At 46.1% G+C, this 21271-nt stretch overlaps 1 protein-coding gene and 1 non-coding gene across 2 annotated transcripts in view; both read left to right on the top strand.

Moving 5' to 3' along the window:
- med13a (mediator complex subunit 13a) overlaps nucleotides 1-19112 on the top strand; it is a 109751-nt gene extending 90639 nt beyond the window's left edge. The window contains exons 22-32 of the mRNA XM_063203291.1: nucleotides 1141-1576; nucleotides 3116-3341; nucleotides 5221-5412; nucleotides 8282-8505; nucleotides 9874-10016; nucleotides 11632-11790; nucleotides 13503-13676; nucleotides 14524-14675; nucleotides 15112-15276; nucleotides 17114-17214; nucleotides 17584-19112. Coding sequence (XP_063059361.1) covers nucleotides 1141-1576; nucleotides 3116-3341; nucleotides 5221-5412; nucleotides 8282-8505; nucleotides 9874-10016; nucleotides 11632-11790; nucleotides 13503-13676; nucleotides 14524-14675; nucleotides 15112-15276; nucleotides 17114-17214; nucleotides 17584-17716 — 2105 coding nt within the window. The 3' untranslated portion in view covers nucleotides 17717-19112. The remainder of the gene's footprint in view (nucleotides 1-1140; nucleotides 1577-3115; nucleotides 3342-5220; nucleotides 5413-8281; nucleotides 8506-9873; nucleotides 10017-11631; nucleotides 11791-13502; nucleotides 13677-14523; nucleotides 14676-15111; nucleotides 15277-17113; nucleotides 17215-17583) is intronic.
- On the top strand, nucleotides 14202-14301 carry LOC134453388 (small nucleolar RNA SNORA17). Its single transcript, XR_010035588.1, has one exon. It is a non-coding gene; the product is annotated as a small nucleolar RNA SNORA17 (small nucleolar RNA).
- Nucleotides 19113-21271: the final 2159 nt, after the last annotated feature.

Here is a 21271-nt window from a genome sequence, read left to right as displayed (position 1 = left end):
GCTGCTTCTGAGAACCCAAAGACGGCAAGGTTTCCTACATTACCCATGGACACTAGCCTACCGTCATGATGTAGCCTACAACCATTGGTTAGTCATTTAATCACAGTTACGTAGCCTCGCGCCTATTGGCTAACTGCATCAGAGCGCGCACCAGAGGGAGCCACTGCTTGTTTGAAGAGTAGAGGGATTTTAAAAGAGTCGCGCGGCTCTCGCTTCAACCAGTTTCTATATTAGGACTAGCGCGGGTTACTTCTGCGTCGTAGGCCTATATTATGTGTGTTCTCTATTCTCCTCCGCTCCCTCTCCTCTGTGCATGGTCCATGATATTTGCCAGTATGTTGATGGCATGCTGTGTTTGTGTGAGGTTTGTTATGTACTGTAGGCTTGGTTTGAGGGAGGGTTTGTAGTGTTAGCTGTAGGCCTATTTGGTAGTGCTATGTTAAAGGTCTGGCATATGTGATGTGATTCACTGTTTTCATTGGAAATGGAGGAAAAATTAATTAAATGGATTAAATAATAAAAAATAAACAGAAGTTGAAAAATTGGCTGGTGCTGGAAAAAGTGTTGAATTTAGAGCCCTGGTCACTAGTCCCCGGGCGGCCGGCCGGCCACCGAGCCCAGAGCTGCAGTACATTTGTTACAGATGGGCCTTCAGTTTGACACCCCCATTTTATTGATTTATTTTGAGTGTAATTATTGGAAAAGTTTGCACTGTTGCATTTAAAGGACCATTTGCATTACAGTCCGCCGGCATGATGCACACGTTCAGAAGTCAATGCAAAAGATAGCAGTTAGGGAAACTTAGGGATACTTTTGGAGATATTTTTAATAAGGTCCCACTTTTACGTATTTTGACTATTTATTTGATTGTTCGTTTTGTAAATGCCATGCAAATATTTTTATCTGTATCGGCTATGAGTCCTGGCCAAAGCCTGCTGTAAATTTCTCACAGATGGGCCTCTAGTTTGATGCCGCTTTGTTGTTCATTTGTTTTTAATGTATTTATTGTGAAAGTTCACTTTTTTGTGTGTTTATAGGAGCGTTACAGCATGTGCATGTTGTATGGATGGCCGTTTCAGCATGACAAAGCATTTTTTAATCATTTTTCTGTGTTTTCTTTTGTCCTCTTTTCTCCTGCAGCTCCATACCTCTCTTCTCAGCCACTGGATGCCTCTCTCCTCACCCAGCCCAACCCCGCCCCCGTGGCCTCCAGCCTATCAGCATCGTCACAGTCCTCAGGCTCCACCCCTTCCACTGGCCCCCAGGGCGCGGCATCGTCAACCACCACTGGCAGCGTCTCCAGCAACGGTGCCCCGGGCAACAACGCCAACCCCTCGGGGCTGGCATCAGGTGGCACGGGCACGACAGCTGCCTCCTCCGCCACCACCACCTCCTCAGGCCCACAGGGTGCGGGCGCCATGGCGTCTGGCAAATCCAGCTCCTTTGCGCCCTTCGGGAGTATGGGTGTGCAGGGTGCCCAGGGGGCACAGGGCGGACCCATGAACCAGCAGACGGGCGGCCAGAACAGCACCATGCCCGGAGATGCCAACCACGTGCCCACAGAACCACCCGAGAGGTTGGTTTTAGACATGCTCTATGGTTTTGATTTTGCATCCTTGGAAGAAACCCTCTTTAGGCTAATGTATGAGTACAGAAAGTTCCAAGATTGGTGTTAAAAATTGGTTTATCATCATTAATAAATAATACACACACTATGGGGTTTTATACAGGCACTGTGTGTAGGTTTGTGTGTCTTTGAAACCTCATACATGCACATTTTCCAGCATATGGATGATTGCAGACAGCTTCCAGATAGATTATTACCATCATAGTTCTTCCCATACTAATATCCAAACACGCCCCCACCAAGCCACCAGAGAGGTCAGATGAGTTTCTTTACCCTCTGGGTGTTTGTATGCGTTGCCTGTGACGTTTCTTGGTTCAGACTGTTTCAAGACGGTGGCTTTAGTTGCGTCATTGTTTTTCCCATAGGATTGATATGTTGACATTATCATTAACGGTAGGGAATCAAGCAATGATCTGCACAGCTTTGACTACCTGGCCTAGTACGCACTGTAGTCGGAGACTAGCAACATGTTAGATCTAAAGGCAGTCAGATATGCGTCTGTGATGTAATAACTTCAAGACCAGCTCGAGAAATACTACTGAAGGATCATGTGAAAATTATAATCAGATTCTTAAAACCTGCAAAAAAGGCAAAGGCAGGTAAAAGAAAAGAAATGGTGGTGAAAATTTCCCATGACCTCGACAGGCAAAGGGGGTGTTTAATTACCCCCTCGAGGAGGGGAACAATTTTTAGCTGTGCGACACGAGTCCTCTGGAAGAGTGACGGGTACAATTTTAGCTGTGAAACCAGTCCTTTGTGACCTCACCTCACTGGTTGTGTGGCGTGGGAATAATGGGACTTGTTGTAGTAAACCTGCGTGGCTGATTTTCATTAATGTGAAGGTGTTGGGCATGTTGACCGTGTTGATAACTGTGGCTAATTGTTGCTGCTGTTGTAATGCTATCAGATTTTTTAAAAACGAACGAGCAACAGCGTATTATGTACATAATTGGTTTTGTGAATTTAGGGCCGTGCTGTGGTGGAGGGTGGAGATGTGTGCTGTGCTCAATTACTGTGTGTGCTGTGTTAATGTGGTGTAAGTTTGGAGAGGTAATGACTACCCAAATTGGCTGGTTTTGTTGGTGGTGTTGCATTATAGTGAGATGAGTTAGATGGGCCTTCCTCTGGGGGGCAAACTTGTGCTGTGCAGAAGAGAAGAGAAGCACTCTGGAGTTCCCTGGAAATCCCACGAACAGCGTTCTCTCTATCTGTATCTCTCTCTCTCTCTCTCTCTCTCTCAACCTCCCAACCTCTCTACCTCTACCCCTCTCTCTCTCCCCCTCTCTCTCCACAAGGTCCCACAAAGGTTCTGAACGTTTTAATGTGTGTTGATGTAAAAGAAAAGAAAAACACCTACGCTATTTATTTTATTGTTTTTGGAAATGTTGTGTGCAATTGTACCCGTTTTGGCCATGACATAGCCATAGTTGCTTAATCGTCAATAAATTCAAATTCATTTTCTTCCTTGTCCCGTTTTCTCACCCACAGCACTATGGAGAAGGAGAAGGTGGGTGTGCCTACGGACGGAGAGTCACACGCCATCACGTACCCTCCGGCCATCGTCATCTACATCGTGGACCCCTTCTCCTACGAGGACGCGGACAGTGCCACCGCCTCGGCCCACTCCAGTGTCTGGACCCTGGGCCTGCTGCGCTGCTACCTGGAGCTGGTGCAGCACCTCCCTCCACACATACGAAACTCCATCTCCGTACAGGTGAGGCAGGACCTCATGACACACACACACACACACACACACACACACAAACCTGCTGCCGCACATATTCAACTCCATTATTGTGCAGGTGAAGTGAGGCCCAAGGTTTGCTGTGACACACACACACACACACACACACACACACACACACACACACACACACACACACACACACACACACACACACACACACACACACACACACACACACACACACACACACCTGCCACCACTCATCCATACCTCCATGTCCGTGCAAGTGAGATTAGGCCTGAAGCACACAAACATGCTTGTACAAAAATGCATCAAGGCGCATAAAAAGATAAAGACTGGTATGTCTGGCTGGAGCCATTTCCCACACCAGCTCTCTGTCTCCCGTCATCCCTATCTAGGATAGAGGTGCCAGCTCGAGGAAAAGGCTACTTCCAGGGCTTACCCAGCGCTTTATTTTTAGCCGCGTTCTGTCCTGAACACACTGACTAAATATCGCTTCCCAAAAAGGGAGACCCTGGAAGTGGCCCACTGGCGTGACCCAGATTGGCACTCGTCAGAAGAAATGAAATTGACCTCTATCGCAGAAGAACCTAGAAAGTGCATGCATGTACGTACGGTCGTCATGTTGCTTGCCACATGACTGTCACCCACCAGCTCTGTCCTTCCTCGGCCCAGTCATGTGCTGTTGTCACTGTCGATGTAGGTGAAGAAAAATTGCACACGAGCCCATCCTGCAATGTCATCAGCTGCACAGCAGCAGTACACTACACTGCCATGTTCCCACACACCCCAAATATATATACACACACACACCAGGCACATAGTGTGCCCTGATTATTTATTCACATGCAAAGTTATGTGAAGTTGTGAAGTCTATTTCTGAACTGCGCTGTAATAAGTGCGTTGACTTTTAAATGAATGAGAGGAGTATTTTCAGCTCTTGGAAGAGTTTTTTTTTTCCGTCTTCATTTTTCTGTGCTTTTTTTGCTGCACCACATGTGAATTCGTTTCATTTCTCACATTGCTGTGTGTAGTAAGAGAAGGCCGACAAGAGCTGAGAAAGGGAAAAGGAAGTGACTGTTGTGGCTTTCCGCCACCTAAGCATGTGTTTTGAGTACATGAACCCATCTTGGGTCTCTTTTTTGTCTATTTGGTCCACTTCAGTGTCTTTTGTGTCTCTGTGTGTGCTCTTTGGACACATGAATGTGACATACTGCCACATCAGATTGACATTTGAATTCAGAAGTTGTGAATACGAACATCATTTGTCTGTGATGTTTTGTGTCGAAAACCTGGCTCAGAGGTAAAAACCTCACCCACAGTTTCCCTCCAACACTGGAGTAAGCTGGTTTACCAGCCATGAAAACTTTTTAAAATCAGTTGATTGAGAGCTGGTTGGATCGGATTTGTGGCAGGGTTTTCATTTTAGAAATCTGCAGTAGACACCTGTTTTTAACGCATAGTAGAGTAAATGTTTGTCATCATTGTGCGTTTGTGCTGTTTGTAGATTATAAATGATGGCTTGGCAGGCTCTCTTCACACATGAACTTGACAACTGTTTGTGTCCATGTGTGCATGTGAACCTGTGAAGGAATATTGTTTGTCTATATTATTGTCGTACTTTTCAACATGATGAAGAAAACAGAACAGCACTCTATGTTTTGTAAAATTGTGCTGTCCTGTTTTCTTCATTTTGTTTAATTTTTTGAGGAATGAGCACCCAGTTGCTTTTTATTTTGGTTGAGTTGAGTGCGTTACACCACTTAGTCTATACTTTTCAACATGTAATAAGTTAAATGTTTGTTGTTTTTTCTGCACCGATAATCCTACGTCCATAAGGTGTACATGTAATAAACTAAAATGTCCTTGTTTTCCGTCTCTGCAGATAATCCCGTGTCAGTACCTGCTGCAGCCGGTGCGTAGCGAGGAGCGGCACATCTACGCGCAGCACCTCAAGTCGCTGGCCTTCTCCGTCTTCTCCCAGTGCCGCCGGCCCCTGCCCGCCTCCACCAACGTCAAGTCCCTCACCGGCTTCGGCCCGGGCCTGGCCCTCGACACCGCCCTCAAGAGCCCAGAGGTAACCCATACTGTTTCCTGCAGCATGTTTTTGTTGGTGTAGAAATGAAGAGTTTATTTGCAAATACGGTGTATCCACCATTTTTTACTTTTGCATTTTATTATTGAAAATGACTGTTCAGAGGTCCCATCACCCATGTGTGAATTCTTGCCATTCAAATATTTGACATACTTTTTCAACCAATACAAAAATGTCAATTTCCCAACATTCTACAAAATGGGAGATAAACCGCTTTGCAAATAAACTCTTCAAATACTGTGCTCAAGTCTGGTACCAGTTAACCACCCACTCATCTTGACTATCATCATTGAAAAGGCTGTGTTGGGCAGCTTTGTATGAAAGGTGATAAGAAAATCCTCCAAAATTGAGTAGCTTGTACTTTTTTTGCAGAAATTTCATTTGCATCACAAAATCGATCTATTCAGGGAACTTAGTCAAGTGGTAGATGTTTGTTGAGGTGTGAAGTACATTTAAGTGCTGGGACAAACCCTGAGGATTTAATGGAGATTTTCTGATTTGAAAGATGAATTCTCAATAATCCTACTGTACAGCTGCACTCTTATGTTATTCTCTCCAGGGGAGAGAGCACGTATGTCTAAATGCATGTTATTTGGGCATGAGGTCATTGTTTGTGGTGGGCATACTGTTGCCTTGTGTGCCATCCCCCTTAAATTTCTTTTTTGGCTGATCACATCCATGCAGAATGATCGCAACCAATTGTGTCCCAGTTCCCTCGGACTCTGAGTGCTGCTCTGTGATTCTTTTTCTTGTGAAGTCACAGCTCTTGTTGAAGTCAAAACCTCACCCCCCACATCACCATCAGTGCTCAGTATTAACACTTCCAGCAAGAAATATGGCTGCTTTTTCATCCAACAAAAACTCTCTTCTCACTAAAAATGCCTCAGACGCTCACTGTAGTAAATGGTAGAAGTTCGCAACACTGTTAATGCTCCCAGTTGTTTTATTTGCACAACGTTTCGGACCACTTGAAAAAGGACGAAGGTCCGGAACGTCGTGCAAATAAAACAACTCAAAAAGGACGAAGGTCCGAAACGTCAACGTGCAAATAAAACAACTGGGGGCATTAACAGTGTTGCGGACTTCTATCATTTACTTCAGTTACTGTATATTGTCCAGCACGTGTGCCACTGATGTGCGTGCATTCTCTACCTTCTCAGACACTCACTGTCCCTGACTTGGAGCCCGCATAGTTAGATTAAACGGCACTGTTTCTGTTTCTCGCTAAACGGTAAATTCCGCAACCGCAATCATTTGGATTTGTTACTAGCCCCCTTACCGTCAATGTCACACATTCGAGAAGTAAGGCCATTCCTGAGAAGTGGCTTTAATGGTGTGAAAATGTGCTCTTGAACAAAAGCAGTTTAGCTGTTTGGCCACTTGCGGAGTATAAGGGCCGTGAGAGTGGTAAAGGGGGGAGCACACATGGGGAAACTCAAGTGACGTTCTGTTTTAATATGCACTCCAGCCCCTCAGACCCACACACTTGCACACAGAAACTTGTGCATACTTATCCCTCCAAAATCGCTCTCTCTTGGCCTCTTCTCCACCTCTTGGCCCGTGTGCAGTACGTTCTTTTCTTTTGGATGGGTTGAGGGGGAGGGAGGTTGGGGACGGAGACGGGGGCTGGAGGCAGGGCAGGTTGTGTAGTGAGTTGTGGCGAGTGTTACACTAACCTCTCCACACCTGGAAAGCGACCAAGGCGGCCCTTTCTCTCCGGAGCTGCCGCGAGTTTCCCTTCCATTATCTGCTTGGGTGGCTGGCTGCAGGGAAGCCGGCAGGGCAGGGGAAGGGAGATAAAGGGGTCTGTCCCAGGCTGAGGGAGAGAGAGGGACCCAGAACTGGATCCTCATTAGGTTTTATGTATTGGGCGTGCGGGGGGGCTTTTAGATGGCTTTTGACCCGGGCTCGGCTAAAACTGCCAGCGGCCCTTGGTGGCTGGCTCAGGCGACCCCCCCCCCCCCCCCCAAACCTCCTTACACTAATGGGATCGGGCCTGCATAGTCTGGCAGTCGCTCGGCTCCGCTCCGAGGCTCATCCGCGGAATAGCTCCCCGCAATCCAATTTGCTCTCTACTACACCCTTACCACCCACAACCACCACACATCATCCACATCCACGCTCCCAGTCCCCTGGTACACTCTTGTGTTCAAGGCCCTGCTCTCGCTCTCTCTCTCTCTCTCTCTCTCTCTCTCTCTCTCTCTCTCTCTCTCTCCCCCTCTCCCCCCCCCCCCCCCCCCCTCTCTCTCTCTCTCTCTCTCTCTCTCTCTCTCTCTCTCTCTCTCGTCTCGGCTTATTTGGATAAATGAATAGGAGCGAATGTCTCTGTGGGCTCCTCAGATCCCTCCGCTTGTAGCAGCCTCACATCAGTCTGCATGCGCCCCTCTTACCCCCTCTCTTCCACCCACCTTGACATGGACTTGGATTTGTGTAATGCATATATTCGTGTATGTCTGTATGTGTGTGTACTGGATGTTAATGCAATGCAATCGAGTGTGCATGCGTGCAAATGGCAGATGCGTTAGAGCTGTGCAATGAATATGATGCTACCGGAAACTGTATTAACTTTGATTAAGTTCAGGATGGTTAAATAAAGTTTCTCTTCTCTACTGTCCTGTTGAAGAGTGCTCCCAGTGTCTAGTTGATATTGTGATGGAGCTTCACTTGATCTCTGAAGTTTCCCTTCCTCCATCCTCCCATCCACCAGAGGGCAGAGTGCCTCTGTCTCTTCAGGCCGCTGTGCATGTTATGTATGCTGTTGGACACGTGATTTCCACTTAGGACTAATTCCGTTTTCTCTCCTCTCCTCTCCTCTCCTCTCCTCTCCTCTCTACTCCACTCTACTCTACAGAGGGCAGAGTGCCTACGTCTGTACACGCCGCCGTTCATCCTGGCGCCGGTAAAGGACAAGCAGACGGAGCTGGGCGAGACGTTTGGCGAGGCGTCGCAGAAGTACAACGTGCTCTTCGTGGGCTACTGCCTGTCCCACGACCAGCGCTGGCTGCTGGCCACATGCACCGACCAGAACGGGGAGCTGCTGGAGACTTGCATCATTAGTATAGACGTGCCCAACAGGTGAGGATGACACGCACGCACGCAGCAGCAAACATGCACCATCAATATCGGCCTGTCCAACAGGAGAGAAACACGCACATACACACCAACATCGACGTACCCGACAGGTGACCACACACACACAGTCACACACACACACACACACACACACACACACACACACACACACACACACACACAGTCACACACACAGTCACACACACAGTCACACACACACACACACACACACACACAGTCACACAGTCACACACACACACACACACACACAGTCACACACACACACACACACACACACACACACACACACACACACACACACACACACACACACACACACACACACACACACACAGTCACACACACACACACACAGTCACACACAGCCACACACACACACACACAGTCACACACACAGTCACACACACACACACACACACACACACACACACACACACACACAGAGTCACAGTCACACACACACAGAGTCACAGTCACACACACACAGAGTCACAGTCACACACACACAGAGTCACAGTCACACACACACAGAGTCACAGTCACACACACACAGAGTCACAGTCACACACACACACACAGAGTCACAGTCACACACACACACACACACACACACACACACAAGCAGTCACACACACACACACACAAGCAGTCACACACACACACACACACACACACACAAGCAGTCACACACACACACAGTCACACACACTGCTAGAAACATGCATCATCAGTAGCGACATGCCCAACAGATGAAGAGACAAAAATGCACACACACCTCATAGGTAAAAAAAAAATCTCATCTCAAATGTTTCTTCATCTGTCTGTGTGCAGGAACATGCGTGCACAAGGGTGCACACACACACTTGCATGTCTTCAAGAGACACATTTCACTCCAGTCACCTTTACCCTTTTTGTTTTTGAATATCATATTTTGGCAGAACATGAAATTACTTCTCCTTTACCCTGGAGCAGCTAGTCTCCATTCGCTGTGCTTTTCTGAGATGCTTGTCACATTTATTTATATTATGTGGAACGGTTTGTGAAATTGTAGCACACTGATGCGAACCAATATACTTTTTCAAATGCCAACTTGCTTCAAAACCCTAATCCTCTGTTTAACAGTATAATTTGACAACGGCACAGTTAAGTCCCGGGTTTTATATGTTTATAAGCATAACTTAATCTTTGGTCTTCAGAGCTTAGTAGTTTCGCAATTTTAAGTTGCAGCTCTGCTAAGAAACTTAAGCGCGGGGAAAATGATTGAAGACTTTGAAACAATTGAAATGACTAATGTTTGTGTCTGTCTGTCTGTGTTTCTGCGTCTGTGCGTGTGTCTGTGTTGTCATCCAGGGCGAGGAGGAAAAAGGGCTCTGCGCGAAGGCTGGGCCTGCAGAAGCTGTGGGATTGGTGCTTGGGCCTGGTACAGATGACATCAGTGCCATGGAGAGTTGTGATTGGACGGCTCGGCCGAATAGGACACGGAGAGTTACGAGGTGAGCAAGACAACTTATTGTCTTTGTGTTGCTTCCCTCATTATTTTACATGCAGTAATGTCTCATTGTGGAGGAGAATGTATACAGTTTGCTCTATTTTTTTCTTGCTTTTTTTTCTTGTGCATTTTTCCGGGCTAGTACATAATCTGAAAATTACAGTAGAAACAACTTTGTGTGGCTTCTCTCACAAGATCATGCTCAGATCTGTGTCATGGTGGGGAAGTGCATGCATGTATAAACTTCTTTAAAACACGCTCAACTCCAGGGGAAAAAAACTAGGACTAGGAGTGCTGTTCTTTCATTATTGAATCCAAGCATTTGCCATCGCGGTCTGTACATTTTCAGTGTATTTGTCACATTGCTATGTGGTCTGAAAATCACAGCAGAATCAAGTCCCTCCTGTCTTAATTCCTCCCTGTTGGAGAAATCAAAATGACATATCAGTAATGTGATGAGAGAGGCCAAAAATGGATGAAAAAAAATCCTCCCCCTCAGCATAACTCTCCCCAATGAGGCATGTCTTGTCAGTGTGCCGTGTGCTATGTGTTTGCGATCTGCCCGACTGGCACGGCTGCGCGCTGCTGCGTTTGGTTTGGTGTGCAGTCGAGACTGGCAGAGACTGCAGGGCCGTCTGTGTGATCTTAGACGCTTGTTTACGCGACAAAGTATCCTCTGAGCGCAGCTTTGTCTGTTTGTTTTGTTTTGTTTGCTTGTGTGCCTGCCTGCTCGTTTACTTGTTTGTGCTGATCTGCCAGTCGCGTGAGCCGTTTTCACGCACACACACACACACACACGTTCATGCACACACACGCGCACGCGCGCGCGGCGTAGTCTCAACATTAGTCTCATAGGCATATGTAGCCATTTTGGCATGAAACACGTCTGAGGCAGCTCTGTTAAACAGGCTTCCAGTCTTTTTGAAAGCATATCTAATAACTCACATCAGTGTTCTAGTTGGCATGGCAACGAGTCTTTCTTTCTTTTTTCCCCCCCCGCCTCCCCTCTGTTCAGATTTTTAATTTGGCGTATTTAATCGTTGCAGTCGTGGTGTAATTTAACGCGGCCGGCTAGTATCATTGTGAGGCTTGCCAGTAATCAGATAAAAGGAGGGGGTTAAGTGGGTGTTATGTCACAGGCCTCTTCATAATTAGCATTAGCGTCTCACTAGGCCAGTCCAGCAGCATTCATGTGAACATGGGCTCCATGTTATGTTCAGTGGTTATCTGTTTGGCTATGTGTTAACATACAGACACGGGCCTGTTTAAAACCTCTTGTGTGACCGCTTTACTGCTTTCACACGTCTGTTGAATTAATTGTATTAATCAAATGTGGCCTTCTTACACCCTTCCCTTCTCTTTACATCTTTTTTTCTTTCTCTACCCTATTCTCTGTCTCTCTATCTCTCTCTCTGCCCCTCTCCTCTCTCTGTCTGTCTCTTTCCCCCTCCCTCTGTGTATCGTTCTCTTCCTGTTCTTCTCCCCTGTGTCTGGATCCACTCATCCCCCTCCCTCCTCTCTCTCCCTCCCTCCCTCTCTCTCTCTCTCTCTCTCTCTCTCTCTCTCTCTCTCTCTCTCTCTCTCTCTCTCTCTCTCTCTCTCTCTCTCTCTCTCTCCAGACTGGAGTATTCTGCTGAGCAGGAGGAATCTGCAGTCTCTGAGTCGGCGTCTGAAGGACATGTGCAGGATGTGTGGCATCTCGGCCTCCGACACTCCCAGCATCCTCAGCGCCTGCTTGGTCGCCCTGGAGCCTCAGGGCTCCTTCGTCATCATGCCAGGTAACGCAGGGGCACCAGCCAACCCGCTCGCTCGCTCGCAAGCTAGCATCTCCCCCCAGACATGAGTGCCTGGGTGTGTGTGTGTGTGTGTGAATTTTGAGCCTTGGCTTTAGATGGTGTGTGTGTGTGTTTGTGTTTGCATGTACATTTGAGGAAGGGAGTGTGTATTGTAGTCTGGTGTTGCTCGAGCATTTATTTTAGGTGTGTGTTCATGCGTGTGTGTGCGTGTGCGTGCGTGCTCGAGCACTTATTAAGGAATGTGCGTGTGCGCTCATGCGTTTTTGTAGTGTGTGTTTGGGCGTGTGTGTGTGTACGTACGTGTGTATGTGTACGTGTGTGTGTGTGTACGTACATGTCTGTGTGTACGTACGTGTGTGGGTGTGGGTGTGTGTGTGTTTGCGCGTGTGTGTACATACGTACGTACGAGTGTGTGTGAGTGATGGATGGCAGCAGCATATCAGGAGGCATGTAGCTGCCGTCCCGATCAGATATACTGCCAGCAAACAGCAGTGTTGGGCCGCGCCATAAAACACCTCCTCAGGAGCACCATTGATTTTCCTGATGATGGGCTGCTGTTGAAGATCAATGAGTTTATTTTGAGAAGTGATGAAAAGTTGTCACTGGTGTGTGTGTGTGTGTGTTTTTTCTTTTTCTGCCATACAGCAAATTGAAGAAGCAGATTTTATTTCCCCCCTCCAGCAGCTTTGAGGGGCTTTATCGTTGCTGAGGTCTAGTGTTTCTGGCATAACTGTAGGGCATGGTGGCTTGCCTGGTGGACTAGAGTCTTTCACTCTGTTTTTAATCATGTGCCTAAGGGGAGTAGTTGTAGCTCTCTGCACATGTCTTGCTTCCTGGCGGGGAGATGTTTTCTCTGACCTTAAAAACTATCGGTCGTGCCTCGAACAGGCGTCAGGTTGGGGTATGCATGCTGCCTTCAGCCATCTACCACTGATGTACTGTATGTTTGGCAACATTTGCCTGTTTACCACCAGGCCTAATCACAAGTGTCTTTCAGATCGGAACGATTGTGTAGAACTAAAGGCAGTATGGGAGTTCCCAGGCTATGGCAACATAGCCTGTAGTCCTACTACAACTAGGTGACATTGGTCATTGAAAATTAAATTAAATCATTTTTTCTAAACAGGAGGATTGTAGTGAAATTAAGTTTGAACCTGAGGTGCATTATTTTGGGTTTGTTCTGGGTAAGGAACTACTGACTTTTGATCTGACCTTTTTAAGCATACCATTGTTGTGATGCAAAGGTTAGCAGGGGCAGACATCCAAGGTTCAGAGAGTGATCCTGTCACAGCCAATTCAATGAACCCTCGGAGCCCTTCACTCAGGTAGACGAGCTAATTGGTGGAATCACCTGTGCATGGAGCACAAGGTGAAGGAATATCTGGCAGGACTGACTTTCTCGATGCAGTGTGTCTGCCTCTGCAGAGATATTGCTGTGGCTTTATTTTTGGCACTTCGAACTGACTTTTTACTTCTCCTGTCTCCCTCTCAGACTTGGCTACTATAGTACTATGGCTACAACTGTCGCTGTATTGTTATACTATGACTGGGTCTCTTAAAAGATTTTTGTAATTCTCACTTCCTCCCTATCCCTCTCAGACTCAATACTATGGTGCTAAGATTACAGCTCTTTCTGCGCCATTATACTGTGACTGGGTCTCTTAAATAACTTTTTTTCTCCTCCTCTCTCTCAGACTCTGTGTCGACGGGCTCTGTGTTTGGCCGCAGCACCACTCTGAACATGCAGACGTCGCAGCTGAGCACGCCCCAGGACACGTCCTGCACGCACATCCTGGTCTTCCCCACCTCCGCCTTTGTGCAGGCTGCCTCCAACTACACCACCGAGAACATCGACATCACCATCAACGGTGAGCCTGCCCGCGATACCCCTTACCATGCCACCTGGCATAGTCTTAAATGTACAAAGTGTTAAAGCAGTATTTTACAGACATCACCAACAATCGTGATCATGCTCACAATACCCCTCACAAAGCCAACTCCTAGACTTGTAAAGTTTTTTTTTTTTTTTTAATGTATCTTGCTGATCTCATGGCTGCTTGAGAATGTAGAACAGGGTGCCTGCTCGCCTCTCATCCACTCTTCTGCTCTCTCACACACCACTTGATTTCACCCCACTTGCATAAAGTTTCAACTTGTGAAATACAAGAGCATTTAAAACCAGATGAGTAGAGTTCTCTAAAGAGCATGAATGGTACATTGAAGATGAAGGACATCAGTAAATACAGCATACCTTGGCTGGAACTGTAAGCTTTTTAATGTACTGATTAAATCTCTCTTTTAGTGGACTTTCTTGATCTTTCTGCTCCATATTTTTCCATTTTGCCAGAGATCTCACTGAGTTATAGGGATCTTTTGAATTCATTATTGATATTTTTGCCCCTTGAGGCGTTGCAGTCCTACATCTTTTGGTAGTGACTGTGTCAGGAGGTGGCATAGAGTGAAAAGGGCCTGGCTGTTGATGCACTTGGTATCCAAAATGCCATGGATGCTTGGTTTATCTCGGCTGAATCCAACAAATGATATATGTCTTGTCCATTATATGTATTTGATGTTATGGATGTGCCACACAACAAATTCCTATCACCTGTGTTGAAATGGCAATAAACTTCTTGAATCTTTTCGAACTCCATTCACGGCAGGTGTTAAGCCTTCTGTCATACTGAATTTGCTCCTTTTGTCATCTCCTATCCTTAGATGGATCGGACGCCATCGGTGGCATCTTTGACTTGCTGGAGCAGGACGAGATCGTGGACCCCGACATCATCAACATCCTCCCCGCCTCGCCCACCACCTCCCCCGTGCACTCCCCCGGCTCGCAGTACCACCACGGAGGGGACGGCAGCAAGGTAGGCCACACGCAACACGCGCTTTATTAGCATTTTATTTGATTTATTTAGAACTTAGCCTGTCTTCATTCATTAAGTGGCAAGGGTATTGTTTGTGCTCTAAATGTTTAGAAAAATCAGTAGGTGCGTGGACCCAAAGAATACAGTTCAGAGTAGGAGCAGGTTCGCACACTAATGTGAGCACAGAGAGCACTGATGATGGCAGCAACCTGAAACGTCTGCTCTACTCTGCTCTGAGAAAAATAAAAAAAATCCTTCTGCTTGACCTTAGTGTCTTATTTAGTGTGCGAACATGCGCCCCACTCTGAACTGATTCATTAAGCGTACATTGAAGGAAAATTCTCTCTAAACTATTTGAGCTATATACTACTATATACTGATCAATGTCTTCCTCCTCCTCCTCCTCCTCTTCCTATTCCTCCTCTCCCTCCTGCAGGGCCAGAGCACTGACCGCATGGAGTCCCACGAGGAGACCCCCAACATCCTCCAGCAGCCCCTGGCCCTCGGCTACTTCGTGTCGACGGCCAAAGCGGGCCCACTGCCCGAATGGTTTTGGTCAGCCTGCCCACAAGCCCAGAACCAGTGCCCTCTCTTCCTCAAGGTAAGCCCCCTCCCCGAGGCTTCATGATGCTAGAGACCCACTTTTTAAAAAACTTTTTTTTGTGTGGGCTTTTTGGCCTTGTTATTATGACAGGACGGTATGAGAGGAGACATGAAAATTGTGAGAGAGAGATGGGGTAGGGCTGGGAAATGACCCCGGCCGGACTCGAACCGGGGTCCCCGTGGGCATGTACTGTAAGCCCAAATGTGGGAAGCTTAGACAAGTGACCCACATTTTAGTCAGTGTTTTAGGATGTTCTTACTGGTCCTGTGCAGCCTGCAAGAGACCCACATCTTAGTCAGCGTTTTGGATGTTCTTACTGGGCTTGTGTAATACTCATCTCTCATCAAAATACTCATCTCTGAAGTCGAGAAGTGAAGAAGTTACTGCACCATTGAATATATCTCGTCATGTCTGATAAAAAAGGTGTTTGATTTGACTTGTGCAAACAGCAATAGGAGACATGTTGGAGAGGTTTATACGAAGTCCCTGGCTTGCCCAGATCATGCTGTGGTGCCATAAATGATTTGTGTAATCACAGAAGTCAGTGACCAAACAGCCAGCCTTTTCCTCTCGTCTTCTTACATTGCACCTCACCATCCACGACCATCCCCCCTTCCTCCTCAATGGACAGCACCTCTCCTCTCCATATATCGCACCTCGTTTTCCCCGTTTCCGTGACAACTCCTCATCATACCTGTCTGTGTGGTCACGTGACTTGTGCATAATTGACGAGGCCGCCTGCTAGGGGCTAGGAGGGGGGAGGGCTTTAATAATTCAGCCGGACGCTGCGATTGGTTCCCGACACGACATGCAGCCCTTAAGGTAGAGCAGACCAGACCCCCATTATGAGGGCTGGTGTGGCCAGGGCAGGCAGGGGAGATGTCCCCCGTGTATCCAGTCAGAAATGCTGTGGGAGAATTCGGCATGGTTGATTTTGTTTGCACACAGATCACACACCACACACACACACACACACCGCCTCTCTCTCTCACACACGTACACAGTCACACACCATGTCTCTGCATGCATGCACACACACACACCATGTCTCGCGCGCACACGCACACACACACACCATATCTTTCTCACTCACTCACGCACGCACGCACGCACACACACCACCCTCTAGCCTGCTAGCTCGGGGTCATCTGATGCACACACAGCCGGTCTGGTGACGCCAAGCCACAAATCTCCAGTGATGTGTTCTTGGCCCCGCTGCCTTCAAAGGATGGGAGGGGAGGGTGGGCCGACTTTTTAGCCTGTGGACTTCTTGCTCTGGCAAGCATGTGTTTTTTGGAATAGGGGAACAGGACGGGGTCTTTCTTTTCAAGTGCCTGCCTCCTGGTGGCTGTGTTTATCTTCTCCAACGGAATCACATTATCGATCCCCAAAAGTGCGTCTTCTCACTGTTTTTTCCCACACACTGTACCACATTCAGTCTGGGAACTGCATATGGATATGAGGGACATTGGATGTCCTCTGACATGTCTCGAGAGCAGTCTGTTGCATGCTTGAGATGTAAGCCAGTGGGATCCTGTTGGAAAGCTGTTTTTTTATTCTTATTATTTTCAAGAGGAAGTGAAATATTATGGTGATGCTAGCAAAAACACCCGAGCGAATTTATCTCGGCCTGCTGCAAGTGCTTGTGAACTCAGTCGAATCACGTTGGAAATGTGTCTGTAAATTATTGGAAGCAAAAAGGGTCATTTCAATCTTGAAAAAGGAAATCAAAAGGGTTTTCAGCCCCTAAAGGTTCCCTGTTTGAATACCTGCATTGTTCTTATTTATTGTAAGTAATTATTGTCCTCCCTCTTCTCCTTTTCTTTTCTTTTAGGCTTCACTGCATATCCACGTCTCTTCTGTGCAGTCGGATGAACTGCTCCACAGCAAACACTCTCATCCTCTCGACTCCAACCAGACCTCAGATGTGCTCAGGTAAGCATGCACGCACTCATGCTTGCACACACATTATGGCCATGCAATTGTTACCACTATCAATTTTTCAATTAAAATAATATGATGAGCCACTCAATTTCAAGTACTGTTACTGTTATACTATTATAAAATGTCAAAAACCTACTGATAATTTAATTGGTATAATAATAATTTAACAAATGTTTTATTATTATTTTATTTTATTAAATTTCAGGTACCTTCTGATTTGGACAGTGGGCTATGTCCAGTCAGTCATGTTTCCTCATCTGGTCTATCACTGATCTGTCTCGTGCTTTTTCCTCTCACCTGCTCTAACGCTGATCTGTCTTGTTCTGTCTCTCTCTCTCCCCCCATCCAATGCTACTGCAGGTTTGTGCTGGAACAGTACAACGCCCTCTCCTGGCTGACTTGTGACCCTGCGACGCAGGACCGGCGCTCCTGCCTGCCCATCCACTTTGTGGTGCTCAACCAGATGTACAACTTCATCATGAACCTGCTGTAGTGCAGTGCAGCTCCGCACCGCGCCGCACCAGGCCCCCACCAACACCAAGAAGCCAGGCAGCATTTCAGCTCTTTTAGTTGTTTTTTTTAACAAACACAAACAAAACAGATCACCAATTTGAAGGAAGGAACACATCATCCAGTTTTTTTGTGAGCAAAGGGGCAGAGGGGTCGGGTTTTGGAGGAAGCACTCGTGAGCATGCACACAGGTCCAAACAACTCTGGACTATTTTTTTAATGCAACGTCAGTTGGCACAGGAGAACGCAATGAGGAAGAGAAGTGCCCGATTTTATGTTTAATTTTTTCCAAAGGCCGTGGCCAGGATTGTGTCTGCAGAGAGGCACCCCCTTTTGATGTCAATGACGCTTTTGTGTAAATTAAAAGCAAGACGTGGATCACGGCAAGAGGGAACGAACACATTGGAAGGAAAATGGAAAGATATGGGTTTTATTGTGGAAAGTACAGAAGCCCGGCCACTGGAGACATATTGACAAGACATGATGAAGAGTGTGATTTCTGGCGTTGATTTGTTTCATCATTGTAATCTGATTTTATTTTATTTTTTAAAAACAAACAAAAAACAAAACAAGAAAAGACAAAAAAAAGACTCCCTATAATGAATGGAAATGAAATTGATTGTTGGTGATGGTGATGCTAGCAAAAACACCCGAGCGAATTCATCTCGGCCTGCTGCAGGTGCTTCTGAACTCAGTCGGATCATGTTGGAAATGTGTCTGTAAATTATTGGAAGCAAAAAGGGACATTTCAATCTTAAAAAGGAAATCAAAAGGGTTTTCAGCCCCTAAAGGTTCCCTGTTTGAATACCTGCATTGTTCTTATTTATTGTAAGTTTCTAAATGTATAATTTGTTTTATTTCTTAACTTCTTTTATATATGAAATGTTCTAGAAGGTTTATATCGCCTTCCCTGCTTTAAAGCAATTGGTCTAAAAATGCGTTATTGTCTTAATTAAAAAAAACTACAAACAAACAAACAAAAAAACCAACAAAAAATTATAATGAAGTTGCAGTAGGTTGCTTTTAGAATATTATTTTTTGTAAGGGAGACAGAAATATTTGTATTGTCACATTGTACAGAAAATAGGTCGGGGGAGGGGAGGGAGATGTCCATGCCTCGATGTGCAAGTTGAGGCGGGAGGGGGAGGGGGAGGGGGGGTTCTGATGAATTGCAGCCAAGCTGTTGCTGAGGAGGGCATGTACAGCAATGATTTCACTGTGTTTAAAAAAAAATAAAGAGGTACATTGTCGTATATAGTATTTTATACCACACATTTAGACCCAGAAAAAATGGCAATATATAAATAATTATATTTGAATTTCGTGCCAGACATGGGTGGTGCGGCTTCTGTTTTAGGAATAAAGTGCGTCAACTCGAACCCTGTTGTTGTTTTTCTTGGGCTGGGCTGGGCTGGACTGGGCGGGCAGGTGGGGGTCATGCATCAGCTGCTGCTGCTGATGATGATGAAAACGCAGGTCTTCCTAGTCTTACATGGCTGGATGGTTGAACTGAATTTGATTTAGTTTGAGCAGATGCAAAACCTAAGTGCATTTCTATTCAGCTGAATTTCTATCATTTTAGTGGATAATGCTTTTGGTTTGGCTTGGATTTTTGTATTTGATGGGCCAGACATATTTTGATGTAATGTAGGCCTATATATTTTGATGATTTTTTTGAAAAGGCACCAAGAAGGAATTGCATCTGAGTGCTTCATTTATAGTGATTGACCTGCAAATAGGTTTGCAACTTTGCAAGTGTTTCAATAGCCATCTGTTCACCTCCCTACCCCGATGGACTGGTCACTTACAATCACCCCTGCACCATAACAGGGCAACACACAAAACCTTAAAAAGAAATCCAGGGCCCTGCCGAGGCCATCCGGCTGCCATGCGGCTGCCCCGAGTCCGATTCCCGACCTGGGTCCTTTGCCATCTCTCCCCATTCGCTTCCTGTCTACCTCTCCTACTTTCCTGTCCATAATAAAGTCTAAAAAGACCAAATATATCTCAAAAGAAATCCAGGTAGCAAGTATATTTTTGAGCCTGTTGAGAAAATGTAAGGTTTCACCACCTATCCTAAAGGCATTCTATTCCTCCTCAGCAGTGGGAGCGTCTGGACAGGGTCCATCATTATCACCTGCTATGACTATGAAACGCTACAGTGCGAGAACGCAAGTCATTAAAAAGAGTTGTGAATTCTGCTGAGCGCTGTATTCGTCCACCTATCTCATGAAGGTAATATATATGAAATTCTTAGATGTTTCACACAGGATATGGACTGATCAGAAATTTGAGATCTGGCAGGCGAGTGTGCCGTCAAGGCAAGGACCGAGAGACAGGTGTTTCTTTCCTCAAGCAATATGCTTATCAAACTCCTAATGATTGGACGGAACTCACATGCACACACACACCCTTCTGGACCGGCCACTCATGCCATTCCAGTATACGGGACATGAAAATGTCTGTATACGGCAAATAAATATCCTTGAATGCCAACGAATATGATCTCCCTTTCATGTTAACAGCAGTGTTCTAAAATGAATATTTGAGATAGATGAGTTGGTAATGAGCCTGACTCAATATGTCATTTGCTCACATTGATAATAAATGTTCAACAGCCTGTTACAACTCCTTGACAGGTCTGCAGTGCATTGAGTCAGTCTGCGACTTTTTTTTAAAAGTTTTTTTGGCCTTTATTATAATAGGACAGTGTGAGAGTAGACAGGAAATGATTTGGAGAGAGATGGGGCAGGGCCGGGAAATTACCCCGGCTGGACTCGAACTGGGGTCCCCATGGGCAATGTAAGCCCAAATGTATTGAGAAAACTGAGGGTGGAATGGCTTTTTATAAAAACATTAAAATCAATATCAGTGGAGTCACATGAATTGCTATGATGTCCTTGTCCTGTCTCACTGGAGATTTAAAGCATTTTAAATCCCCCACCACCACACCCAATCCTACATGTTGATTTGTAAGACAGGAGCCATCAAGGTAAATTGGAATGATCTAGTGCAGGGATGTCAAACTCAGGCCCGGGGGCCAAATTTGGTCCGTGGAGTCATTTTATTTGGCCCATGAGATAATTTCAAATGTGCATTACAGTCTCTCTCCTCCCCCCCCCCTTAATGTATTTTAATGTGACTTTAACATGAAATTTTGGGTGTCACATGCTCAGGCAAGTGCATCAGTGATGTCTTCCACTCATTTACAACAGACTTTCAACTACAATATCTGCTGGGATTGAGTGTTTCAGGCAGTGTTTCCCAACCTTTTTTGTCCTGCGTATCCCCTAAGCCATGTTGTCATATGAAGAGTACCCCCATCATGCATGCTCTATAGCTATTCTGCTATCCCAAAGAACCTAATGTATTTGTTATTATTACATTTCTCCACCTACCCCCTGAGGTGTGCTCACGTACCCCTGGTAGTACACGTACCCCTGGTTGGGAAATACTGGTTTAAGGTGTAAGCATTTGAGTATTGTAAGCATGTGCGCGCATGCACAATTTCAGTACTTTTTGAATATTGAGTTCAGCC

Source organism: Engraulis encrasicolus, chromosome 7, assembly GCF_034702125.1.
Source record: "Engraulis encrasicolus isolate BLACKSEA-1 chromosome 7, IST_EnEncr_1.0, whole genome shotgun sequence".
Lineage (NCBI taxonomy): Eukaryota > Metazoa > Chordata > Actinopteri > Clupeiformes > Engraulidae > Engraulis > Engraulis encrasicolus.
Note: the sequence above shows the minus strand (reverse complement) of the source record. Positions and strands in the feature narration are given on the sequence as shown.